We start from the raw sequence: 13,155 nt of genomic DNA on the forward strand, positions 1-13,155 counted from the left end.
GTGCATACCAGTCTCAATCCTAACAAAAATCTCAACAATAAAAGGCAGATTTAAACTGGTTAGAATTAGTCCTCTCATGCAAATGCAGACAAGTGGAGATAAGGTACCCATCCAAAGTCAGCCTTTAACACAAAGGCACTAACAAATGCCAGGTACCCAGCTGTTCCTGACATTTCCCTGATGTTTGTAGCATTCTTCTTGATGCTGTAACATTTCTCCCCTTAGAAGAAGCATAGTAATTTGCAGCATAAAAACCACCAATTTTGGGTTTAGTGGGAGCTATCACACAGAGCATTGCATATTTTTTACATTATATATTACAATCTCCTAGACTTTAAGAGATGGAGAAGCCCTTTTTTGATAAGACCCTTAAATCTCAAAAAGGTCTTCCCACTTAAAAAAATTCTTCTGGAGCTCAGATGTGGGAATATTAATCAACTCATCGTAAAACCAAATTTTACCAGAATTAAAAGCAGTGCTTCACAAGATAATTTGGCTGGATTGTCAAGAAGCAGCTCATAAACAAGCAATGAACCTCAGTCCATACATACCTTTAATGCATGGGAACGGAAGTCCTGGTGACTTCCAGTAATATTTATGTTCCCTGGAGCCACAACCCTTTCAGACCCTGGAGTCACTTAAGGCAAGGCAGAAAATATGTGCATAGGCAGAACCTCGGTGTCTGTGCCCACTGCTGCATCATGGAAAACCCTTCTCCATTGCTGCTTCCCAAAATTCAGTTGCCTGAGCAACTGGGATCAGACCTTGTAAACCAGACCATGAACACACACAAGCAGCCCCAGCACATGCTGGGGAGTTCAGAACTGGCACAGAATGCACATATAGCAGTGCTGCCCTTGAAGCCCAGACAACAGAGAAGGAGCTGCTACCCTTTCATCCAACAGCCCAGTAGAGAAAAGAAAAAGTCCCAGGATGGGTCAGGCTGAAGGGGGCACAGTTGGTGCCACCTCCCTGCTCCAGCAGGACCATCCCAAAGCACAGGATTGTGTCCAGACAGTTCTGGAATACCCCCAGTGAGGAGCCTCCACACCCTCTCTTCTGCCTCCTTCCCAGGTGGAACCTCCTGGGATCAGTCCCTGCCAGTTCCTCTGGTGCCATTGCTGGGCCCCCAGAGCAGAGCCTGGGCCCTGCTCGGAGCCCTCCCTGCAGACAGGGACACCCAGGGCTGAGGGCCCCTCTTGAGGCTACACAGCCCCAGCTCCCTCAGCCTTTCCCTGCCAGAGATGCTCCAGGCCCTAAATCATCTCTGCATCCTCTGCTTGCTGGCCCCACTCCAGGAGCTCCCTGTCCCTCCTGTACTGAGGAGCTCAGGACTGGACACAGCGCTCCAGATGTGCCTCGCAGGGTTGGGCAGAGGGGCAGGATCACTCCCTGACCTGCTGGCAATGAGCTTTCAAATGCATCCCAGGACACCGCTGGCCTTTGTGGCCTCAAGGGCACAAGCTACAGGTTCAGCCCTTCAGCCACAAGGATTCATTTATTCTTCTCCCATTTCCCTGCTACTCATTCTTCAAATTTTGCTGGGGTAGGTCCACTTCAACCTCCCCCCTCCAGATTTACTTCATGGGCAGTATTTCAAGATTAATTTCTTCAAAGGATGGAAAAGAAGATGCCTTTGCTGTGAGCCAGTTAGGCAGTGACCAGGCAGAGGAAACCCTAGATGATAACCAGAGAGGAAGGAAAGTTATGTCTTATGTGCTACTGGATACAAGACTGACATAGCTGACCCTCAAAGAACTCCAATTATTACAAGATTATTTTATTTTTGAGGGACAATTCAATACACTGCATCATTGTAACATAAAAGAAATTCCTGCACAGGGATGTGAAGTTTCTATATTGGGTTGCTCCAGGGCAGAATGAAAGCTTAAATAGCCATTGCTGAATCATGGCATTTCCAACAAGATTATAAAGGGGTGAAGGATCCAAAAGGATTTTTATCACACTAATAGAGCCTGTGGGCTTCGATTTACATGGAGGTGTCACCAAAAATTACTAGAAGTTCTTCCATAAAACATCTTTCATAAGAAAGTGCTGACTGCACAAATTAAAATTTCCACAGAGATATCAGTTTTGATCATCAATCAGCTTTGATCACTTTTTAATTGGAAGTATTTCTCTAATGTGATTTATCTGGTCTGGTGTTTAACTGAAACCAATACCCAGGAGGAATAAGCCAAACTGATAGTGAAGCTACCTTTAACATTCATGCTTAGATTACACTTGTACCTTTGTCATTATCCAGCCCAGGGAATACTTAACTATTTAGATGAACTGAAATGGCTACAGAGGAAAAACTTACACCATAAGTAAGGATGGTATGGTACAACAGGATTGGCTCCTCAGTGACAAGTGCCTAACACCTACTCACTGGAGAATTCTAGAACTGATCTTGATTTCCATTCCAAAGCTCCCAAGGCCTCAAGTTTCATTTCAATACAAAAGAGAAACAACTGGTGGAACTTCTCTACTTTCATAGGAGAGAATTCTCATTTCTCTGGACAGCTTATCTGTTATTGCAATATCACCACTAATGCCAAATATCAGTGAAGATGGAAAACCAATGTTGCCAACTCCTATGAAAGTCTCCATTTTTATTAAAATTGCAGTCCTCAAGGCATGTGCTTATATAAGACTCCTGGGTTTCATGTCATGAAAAATCAAAAATTTCTTCCCTGTGCAGAGAAAAACTTGAAAATGTATCCTCTTAAAGAACAAAAGCTGGAAGGCAAGCAGAAAGAAATTAAATTGAATTTTTTTAAGAAGATCTCAGCCTTTCCAAGGCAATCTCATGAATTTGATGGAGGAATGATTCTTTCTGGGAATATTTGTTGACTTAGTAACAATAAGATTCCCCCAAGGTTTTAACTCCACTTCCTTCACACACTATAATTTCCGTGTCTGGCCTTGTCTCATTAGTCAGAATTAGCTAAAATGCTCTTGATGCTGTACCAGGCAAAGGCTGCTGCCATTAAGTAACACATCTGAGCTCAGAAGAATTAATACATTTCATATCTGCACTCAGATAACAAACACAACAGCTTTGACTAATGCCACTTTGATGCAGAATTTGAATAAGTTTCTTATCATTTGCCTCAGCATGGGGGAAAACTTTCTGAATTGCCAGTTCTGAGATGCATCCTACCTTACATAGGATATGGAAAACAATCCCAGCAGCTGGAACACATAAGGAAAAGGAAAGCTGTGAAGAGCTTCCATATGTCAGGATGTGCTGGCTTAAGGATACAGCATTCCCCAGGTTATATACAACATATAAATTCCACTTACCAAAGCTTTTCCTTCATTATTACCTTCTGGGTAGTGTGGGTTAAGCTGGAAAAGAAAAGAAGTCAAATACTATCTCGATAGCTTTCAGACATTTCATAACTGGGGGAGAGGGTTTGGTTCAGTTCTGTTATGTTTCCACCCTGCAAAAGGAGAGTGAAGTTTTAGAAGCAGTGTGAGAGTAAAAGACTTACTGCTTCAATTTCTGGCTGACTCACCTCTAGAAAGAGCATCTTGCAATCCAGCTTGTTAACTCAAGAGGAATCTCAAATAACCAAAACCAAAAAGGATGATGAAGAAAGCACAGTTACTATTCTAAATGCAGCCAGTTACAGTCACCCACACACATGCACACACTGTCACTTCCAGGATTGACCCTGGGCAGATAGAGCGAGATAAAAAAATAACATTCTCTATGTCTACTGAGATTTTACAGGGGAAGACAGTGAACTCAGAATTAACACATCTTTGAAATAGGAGTGACAATGTCACTAGAGAAAATTATTTCATTACACTGTAGTTCTGTTTAACCATATTAATGGGGATAATATTTTCTATATCACATCAGGATTATCAAGGATTAATTAATACTAAAGTACTATGAGAAGCTTGGATAAAAGATGCTATACAATAATAAATTTAAAGTATTACTATTTAAAAGCTGTTTAATATACTTTGGACAAGGGAAATATGTAGCCTATAAAATGAGGGATTACGTAGGCAGACATATTCACAAACAAAAACACACACACCCACTCACTGGCTGCACATGAAGCCTTTCAAGATTTGATTTACATGAAGAAGCAATTTTGTGTCAATATTTACCAATATGCTCTGACACAGGATATGCCAAAAATGCTGAAGTAAGATTATAAGCTATATAAGACAATTTTGTTCTTAGGCAATTACAGTGTGTATACATCTTACAGATGAGAACTATCATTTTCTTGGCTTGAATTTGGCATTACCAGTGTGAGAGAGTCAGAAGAGAATTGCACAGGGCAAGATGCATGAGTCCCAGTGGAACTTTTCAATATCACATTATCATACATCTAACGTCACACAAACTGTTGCAAAGAGATTTTATGCTGAAAAGAGTTTTATGAAAAAAAAAATTCTATCTCTTTAACCTCTCAAAATGCCCACTCATCTGTATAACATGAACCTGAAGAAAGGAGGAAAGCTTTCAAATCTTTGTCAAACAGCTGAAAATACTTTCCCTATGTGTCACAACTTGATGTGCTAACACAGAAATGACCAAGGGTTTATTCTGTCTCCAATTCATTTTTTTGCATTAGCCACTTTGTTACCATTACAAACCTAATTTAGAGACCTTGCTCTCCTCCCTGTGCTGACACCTGTCTCAAATCTTGTATTTTGCTCCTCCCTGACATTGTCACAGTCTCCCAACTCCAAGTCCCTCTTGCTACTGCTATACAGCAACAGGAATGAGAGATGAGCACCAAAAAACTAGAACTTATACACATATGTAACTGTCTTCACATAGTTTTGGTTCCTTCATAAGCTCCCACAGTTCTTTCAGCATGACATTTGTTCACCTAACACCTTAAAATAATCCTGGCGTCCCAATTTTAGCAGCCAAGCTGAGCTCTCTACCTTTGGTCCCCCATCAAGAAGAGACAAAATTAGCAGGCAGTGGCCGCAGTCCCAGCCATGCATCATGGCCTTCCAGCAAAGGTGCAGAGGAGGTATAGGAAGGTTGAATTTCTATGCTACCTTCAGATATTGCTGGTTGCAAGCAAGCAAGAAAAAGCCTGGGTCGCCTTGGGTTCGTCACTAGAGCCAGCACAGAGAACTTGGCACTAAGCCTTGATCCTACAGGTTTTCAATGAAGGACTCTAGTTGAATAGAGTCATCTACCCAGTATGAACTGAATTCTGATATCCTTCAGCTGTTTGCTTTCAACATAATGGTAATTAAAATATATATAGATATTTATAACAGTAACAGGAGAAATTAGGACAATCTCCCTCCCTTGACACTTCCTGCCTTCTTGAAAATTGACTGAACAGACTACCCTCAGATTTCCAGAACAGGCCACTTGTGGACTGAGGGTGATGGAGACAGAAGGCTCAGATCAGAAATCAAGTACATCCTTAATGATGCTTTTTCTTGCCCTGCTGTTACAGAAATAATAAAACCAAAAATACGTTGTTTAGAGAAAGTTTTGAGATGCTGACATTAAACCATAAACACGATGGAACTCAGTTTTCAGGCTGACATCCATGGCCCCATTTTCAGCTCTGGTCAGCAGTTGCCACTTCCATTTTCATTTCAACTGAGATTGTTGGTGCTGAGGGTTTCTGAAAAACAGACCAGCAGCTATTATCCCATGCTACATTCTCCAGGTAGAAGGAACATAAATCATCTAGTGTTGTGTGTCATATTACACCTGTTCTGAGTCCCTTTCAACATCCTGGCCCAGAATGACCTAAGGACTCAGTGACAGTCTCAGCACTCCAAAACCTATTGCTTTTTCTGATTGATGTAAAATCACTTCCACATTCTTCAATAAATTGCCAAAACAAAAGAAGCCTTGAAAAGAACAACATGAATATTTTTATTTTGCTACTAATGAAATCAAGTAAAATTTTCTGCAGGTGTTTAGAAAGTAAGAATGCTATGCTAAAATAGGCCTCAATAAAGCTCAACACTTTTTAAGCTTTGTGTTATTGGATGTCTTGAAATTTCAATTTACTGAATTGTACCTAAAACACAGCAGTAAATATTCCTGCAAAATGACACTGGAAGGTGCATGCAGCCAATATGCACCAAGAACAAGAAGAACTGCAAGCTGCAGAGCTTAAGCAAGGGTAATTGTATAAATTATTATTGTAATAGCTTTATTATATGTATTTTTTTAGAGCATATCTCCATCAGCTTATTTTCCAGTGAAGAATAATCCAGAAATTCTAATCCTCTGCTGCTTGTTTTTCAACAAACTCAGGTACAGTAATTTTTTACCTTTCCAAGAATGGGAAAGAAAAAGGTAGCACAAAAAGAATTTTTCATTGACAGTTCTGGAGTTCATAGACAGATCTGCAACTACAGAGAAGGCAATACCTTCTTTTAAACCTACATTTAAATAGCATTTACTCGCACTACTCTGCAAGAAGCCAAATTCCCAATTTGTGATCCACACAGTGTATCTGAGAGAGCCTGAAGGTCAGGGTCAGTGCTGCAGTAGTCCTCCTGAGTATAAAAACTGGTGTCTCTTGGACAGATTTCAGGCTCAGCCTTGGTACACAGTGGTATGTGAAAAAATTAGATGTCTGAATACATACATACATCAACATCCTCATCCTGTGGGAGCAGCAGAAGGTCCCCAGGAGAAAGTATGTATGACAAACTCACAATAGAAGTCAGCTTTTACACATGGAAAACTGAGGTATAGACAAAGTCTTTATTTCTGGTTAAAACCATGTGGACAGGCAAGAAATCTCATTCCTGAATCTTCACCTAGTGACTTTACAAAATCTGTAAAGTCTGCATAGCAGGAAGGCAACTTTCATCTTGGCGTGTTTGTGTGCTACTTCTGGTATTTGGTGCTCAGAGAATGGCAGTGACCTGCTAATCCTGAGAGGGATTCCACTAGACTGAGCACCAGAAGTTCCAGGCTCTGTCATCTCTACTGATTAACGCTCCTCAAAGTTGTACCTAAAAGTTTTCAAACCTCACAAGTCTACAGTGCATAATTTCCTGGGGTTCTACAATTGTCCAGATCATCCCATAGGTTATTCCTGGCTTTAATTTTACTTTTGCATCTTCACATAGTTAGATATCCTTTACAATCCAAAAAGTCTGAAACTCCACATTTCTACAGAATGTTGTTTTCTTGAAGGAATGCATGAAAAGTACCCAAACAGGCTATTTTTATTTTTGGACACTCAAGAAGGAAAAAGAGGAGTTTGGGGAAAGAAACACCCATGCTGATTTTAATCAAATTTTGTTGACTAGGTAAAGGATATTTAAAGCATCTTGTCAGGGGACGAATTAGATTGCCAAATTTCAGCTAAATGAGCATTTTAATGACTTGGTTAAAACCTGCATTTATGAAGGAAACCCTGACAGACTAAGAATAAAAGGCTCTAATTCAACACACTCAAACAGTCCCCATTTCATTTGATAAGCAGCCTGTTAACACACAGCCAGCCAACAAGGGCAAGTGTTTCAGGGAAGAAAAGCCAGGACAAATGAAAAATAATCCACTTCTCAAATATTTCATCTTCATTAGGCTTGCTTTGTTCTTTGTTAATGTCATACTGATTAGCTTTCGATAAATCCGAAGGACTTTTGCACAATTTCAAAGACTTTCAGTGGCATTCAAAGGACTTTTGCCATCTTATTAACTTGCCAAAGACTGGCTACAACCCTACCTCGATAAACGCCATTCACCCCCTCCTCAGCATCAGCACAGAGCTCCTGATAATAATCATGTGAGGAAAGTTTAAAAATCTTAAAAGGCCTTTTCTTTTAGGATTGTATTTTCCTCATGAGCTGTGTCTTAGCAGATCAGACAAGTTTCCAGGGAGCACTGAGAAAGCTGAACCTTTTTGTCTGCTCCAGGTCCCCCTGCTAGTCAAAAACAGGAATGAGAAGTAGCCCCAATACCTTCCTGTCCTGATTTTTCACCCTCATCACCAGAAGAAAGATCATCTTGATGGCATTTTCAGCTGCTGTGTAAGTAATGCAGGCCAGCATTTTGCCATGCCTAAATCAGCACAGACTTACACAAGCAGCATAAGCTGGAGCAGCTCCACGTTATGAGTGGTAACTGGGAAATTCCATTTCTTCTACAGGAATCAAGGGCAGAGAACCTGAAACCAGTGCTCAACCCCACTCAGACATATCCCATTCTGCAGAGGAAGTCAAAAGAAAGAAAAATGTCTAAGAGATACTTTAGGGTAATTTGGATGCTGAGACATAACCTTAGTCTGAGCTCCAGCAGCTCCATGTCAACATGTGTTATATAAAAGAAAGCATCCTCATCTCTTTAAGAGTGATGTTCTAAATATTAATACCCCATTATGCCTTTCAGTGGTCCTCACAGGAGTAACTAGGGATGATTGAATTAGACATGACTGACATTTCTACTGTTAAAAAAACCAAAACCACAGGCACACAAAAACCCAAAAAAAGAAAAAAAAAAGAGGCACAAATATAATTGAATAAAATCTTTTCAAATGATCTTAAAAAAATAAAAATAAAGCACTTAGGAACAGACCACATGTCTACATTTGCTGTTGTGGAAGACATCAAAATGCAAGATGTATTTTTAATAACATAATTAGGCATTGTAATGACTAAATGACAATAAATGCTGCATTAATATCTTTGTATTTCCTCACTCCTAAAGCTTGTATATGTACAAACATGTCCCCAGTGCAGCCAGCTTCAGGCAGGACCGAAAAAGCTGAACTCTCTTACAAGTCACAATTGCAAATGAGTTAGCTGGGGGGAAAAACCTTTCCTCTGAGATCCCGATTTATGAAAGTATTTGCACACTGACAGATTCCACCAAAGTCAAGACAACTCAAGTCAAGAAATTTAGCCACATTCTCAAGATTCTTAAAAACCTTGCAGAAATCTAGTTCTGGGTTTAGCTAAATGGACATCTAGATCTGCCACTTTTAAAAGCCATATCCAAGTCTGCAGAACAGGTCAGGCTGGCTCTGTAAATCAGTAATCCATCCTCCTCCTCTGGATCTCTTCATGCATAGCTGTAAATTATCCTTCACTCCTTACAGAGCTTTAAAACAAACCCATACTCCCTATGAGACAGTGAAAAACTGAAATAAGGCCTCCAGTGCTGAGTTCACCTTGGCAAATCCTTTTTCTTAATGAGAACCTTTAATCACAGAGCCAAACAGACAGAAAATAATCAGAATGCTGTGCTAAAATTTAATGAAGAGACACTGGGAAAAAAACTGCCGCAAAGGAATATTTTGAAGCAATCTCCAGGTGAGGAGGTCCCAAAGTACCAAGGAATGAAATCTGTGAGATGTGCGAAGGCCTTGGTAGATGCTGCCATCTCCTGGCATCTTTTCTGGCTTACAAACTGTTCCCTGAGCAAAAGGTAGCTCACATCTCAGTTAATCAAGGCCATTTTTATTTTATTTGTTACTTGCCTCACTATTCTGAAGGCAGAAGGAACCACAGAGCATTTAACACTGTGTTCTCCCTCTCTGCATGACCAGGGCACAAACAAGTCCTTCTGCAAAGGTTTGTTTCCATGTCACTGGCGAACTGTGGTTCCATTGTTGCTTTCTAAATAAAAAACATCTCTATCAGTAATCCAACTTCCAACAAGTGGATAACAAAAGGCCTAAATCATGGACTTGAAATAATCAATCTCAGATACCTCAATAAAACATCCTATGCAGGACTCCATTTTCCAGCAGTTTAAGGAAGTGGAAGAAAAGTCCATAAAACTACAGAGACAGTTTCTTCAGGGCTCCAGGAGTTTAATCCTGGTTTGTAGCCTCAAGTTTAAGAACTTATTTCTTTTATCTCAGCTAATGCTGAGTATACTATTACCCATACAATTATGTAATCTTTCTTAAAATCACATTAAATGTTTTGTTTTCTATTCTTGTAGGATTCTTGTAACAATATTTACTATTCAGAAGGCAGGAGATGATTATTTTCTCTCAATATTAACTTGAGGATGTACTCAGCTATCTCCACCATGATCCAAATCAAGTGATTATTACAACAGGCTTAAATTTACTATGAAGGGTATGGCCCTATCCATCTGCATAAATGCATGCCACAATATATAACATGCTCTAATATGGCAGGCTAATATTTTTAATCACAGAATCATAGAATGATTTGGGTTGGAAGAGACCTTAAAGATCCTCTAGTTCCAAGCCCCTGCCATGGACTATAAAAGCAAAATTTAACAGCAATTCTCAATTTAAAATGAATGATGCACATAAGCTTCTATGAAAAGAAAGGGGCAGTTTGGGCCAATTTTGACCAAAAAGTAGAGTGAGGTAATATGGGAAGAAATTTATTCAAGAAAAAGAAATATGAGTAACTTCTACTGACCATTGATCCAAGAGTTCTCAACAAGTGGTTTACACCACAATGTGGTGAAAATCAGCTGACAGTCCTGCAAAGCTTCAGCAATCCCTGTTAACCCACCCAAAACACTCTGCTCTAGTGCCCTAGCTCAGTGACCCTGCTCCAGCACAGACTACTCCCTATTCCCCATGCCCTGGAGTTCATGCCAACATCACCTCAGGGACAGCACCTTGCGCCTGCACAATCCAATACCTGCGGAAAAAGGACATTTCTGAAGCCTGTGTCACCCCTGCAGTGCTCCACCACTGAACTACAGCCTTGCAAGTTGCACTGGACTTCCTGTTCAATTAATATTCATCTGTCATTTCATCTCATGTGTGTGTAACCCTGTGCTGCTCAGCCCAACTGGATTCAATCATTCCCACCTTCAAAAGAGCATTTAGTGCTAAAATAATTCTAAAGCTGGAAGGGTGTTTCAGGCAGGATTTTAAGAACAGAGTTTACACGAAAACTCTGATCAGAATTGATCCATTTTACAGCTTAAACCCTGCCCTTTCACTCTTATAGAGAGAGGAAGGAGAACTCTATAAGAAAGCCAAAGAAGTTTTCCACAGCAGTAATTGTTTATGGCCACAGCTCTGGAGAAGCATAGAATGTGAACAGTCAGGCTGCCATTTTACCTGCCTTATCTTAATTCACTGAGCTTAGTAGAGCTAATTTGGTGTTAAAGACCTCACTGGATTTACTGCCATATTTTGGTCAAGGTATCTCATAACTAATCTCTTCAGCTATGTAAAACAGAATTAACACAGATTTTTTTCTTACAAATTCTGCCCAGTGGTTATGTACATGCTCACGAGGTTTCACAAGCAATGTTCTGTGGCTTATTTATTGTATAGTGGAATATCTGAGACCAGCATGTGATTTGACAGATGCAGACGTATTTTATAATTATTTTAGCCACACCTGGTAAGTTGAATATGAAATAACAGACTTATCTGCATTTCTTGTGTGTGGGCACACCTATCAGTTTAACAGCCTCATAAAACAAGTGTTTATAGTTTCAGTATGAATTGCCCAGTTTAGAAATCACAGAACCAGAGCTGCTATACATGTGGAGAACAGTATTAAAAGTGCATGTTTTGGTTCAGCACAATTGATAAGCTGATATTCAGTTCAAAGAGACTTTTATCTTGGCAATTTAAAATATTGAAAAGGTTATGTGTGGTCATGAGAAAGGCACAGCTGTGTGGTGGCAACCTGCAGCATCTGCAAAGCTATTCAAGCAAACAGCAACTCATTCCCACACACACAGATAGATTTGGGTGCCTTCTACATGGGCTACATGCACTGAAAAGACTTCTGGGAAAATCTTTGTTACTTTGACACATCCAATTTTCACCTAACCTTTAAGCCTCTCTTTATAAATGTAAAGCTTCAAAATAACTTGGGTCATTTTCCTGTAACTAGAGCTATAAAAAGAATCTTCAGCAGAACTTCTTCTAAAAGACTGCTGACTCTGTGAAGATGAGAATAAAACTCTGTTCTGAGAATGAAACTCAGCAGCCTGGATCTTAGCTGGTGGTTTAGCGCCTAAATCTCCTGCTGAAGATCTGGCTCAGCTCTTTTGGGTGAAAACAAGCCCTTATGACACTAACAGTAGAATTCCTATTGTCTCCAAAGATGACAATTTTGCTTTCCAATTTTTCAGCCAACTATTTGGTTCCACTTTTTTGGGAATGTCTAAGCCTGTGGCTTAAGGTTTCCTAATGTCAGATATCATTACCAAGTACCCAGATTTCCAGTGTCCCAAAGCTTATCACCAAACATCAAACCCTCTCTTCAGTATATTCCTCCTGTGTCTTAAGTACTTGTGTGAGAGCACACAGAGACACTGAGTGACCCAGGGCGCACAGAGCAGCAGTGGAATGGCAATGCAGGTGTGTGGAATCACCAAGTGTCTCCCACTGTGACTCCTTCAGCAGCGGGTCTTTCAGGGTGGCTCACCTTCAGCCCAAAGTTTGGGAGAAGTCTCTAGGTTGCTTTAAGGTATTAGTAGGTCTTAAGAGAACTTCAAAGCACAGTAATTAAAATTAGGCTAAATAATATGAAGTGGAAAGAGGATTAAAGAAAATACTACTACTTGAGACTGTGTCAGAAGTCAGAGATATCAGAGGTCTTCGAAAGGCAACGAAAGTTGGATGACTGACTGTACTTCTAAGGAATATGGAATTTAGGATTTACACATCCTGACTTCATCCTCTCAAGTTTGTAACAAATAGATTTACAAGTACTCACCTATGTTTTTGTTTTTGTTTTTTTGAAAAATAATATTGCCTCACTTTTATTAATTCGCTTACTCTAGTATTGAAACACCTTTATCAGCTTTAAATTCCTTTGTTCTTTGAGGCAAGCATCTTCAATCTTCTTAGCCCCCAGATCATCCCCCAGCCTTAACAAGCTGCAGGGGCATCCCTTCACAACAAGGCTCAGCAGTGATCCACCAATTCCAGACTCAACTGACCATTTACATCTGGCACAGGATGACTCCAAGGAAAAGAGAAGGCACAGGCTGCTCACACAAGGTATGAGAGGAGAAAAGGGAGGCACCCAGGTGAAGAACACTTCTGCTCCTTGTCTGAGAGTTGACCCATGCAAGACTCCCCTGCAGAAGCCTCCATGGCACACATCAAGCTGATTTAAAGGAGGATGAAGTAAGAAAAAAAGACAGTTATAAATAGTGATGTATTCTGATTTACAACAGCTCAAACTGTGACAGAAATTGCATCATTAGCCAAC

At 40.2% G+C, this 13,155-nt stretch overlaps 1 protein-coding gene across 3 annotated transcripts in view; it reads right to left on the reverse strand.

Annotated features, from left to right (window-relative positions):
* Positions 1-13,155, reverse strand: part of ITPR2 (inositol 1,4,5-trisphosphate receptor type 2) — a 242,810-nt gene that overhangs the window by 182,474 nt on the left and 47,181 nt on the right. For all 3 annotated transcript variants that reach the window (XM_053978468.1, XM_053978469.1, XM_053978470.1), the window contains exon 10: positions 3,310-3,354. In XM_053978468.1, coding sequence (XP_053834443.1) covers positions 3,310-3,354 — 45 coding nt within the window. The remainder of the gene's footprint in view (positions 1-3,309; positions 3,355-13,155) is intronic.

Source organism: Vidua macroura, chromosome 5 (genome assembly GCF_024509145.1).
Source record: "Vidua macroura isolate BioBank_ID:100142 chromosome 5, ASM2450914v1, whole genome shotgun sequence".
Lineage (NCBI taxonomy): Eukaryota > Metazoa > Chordata > Aves > Passeriformes > Viduidae > Vidua > Vidua macroura.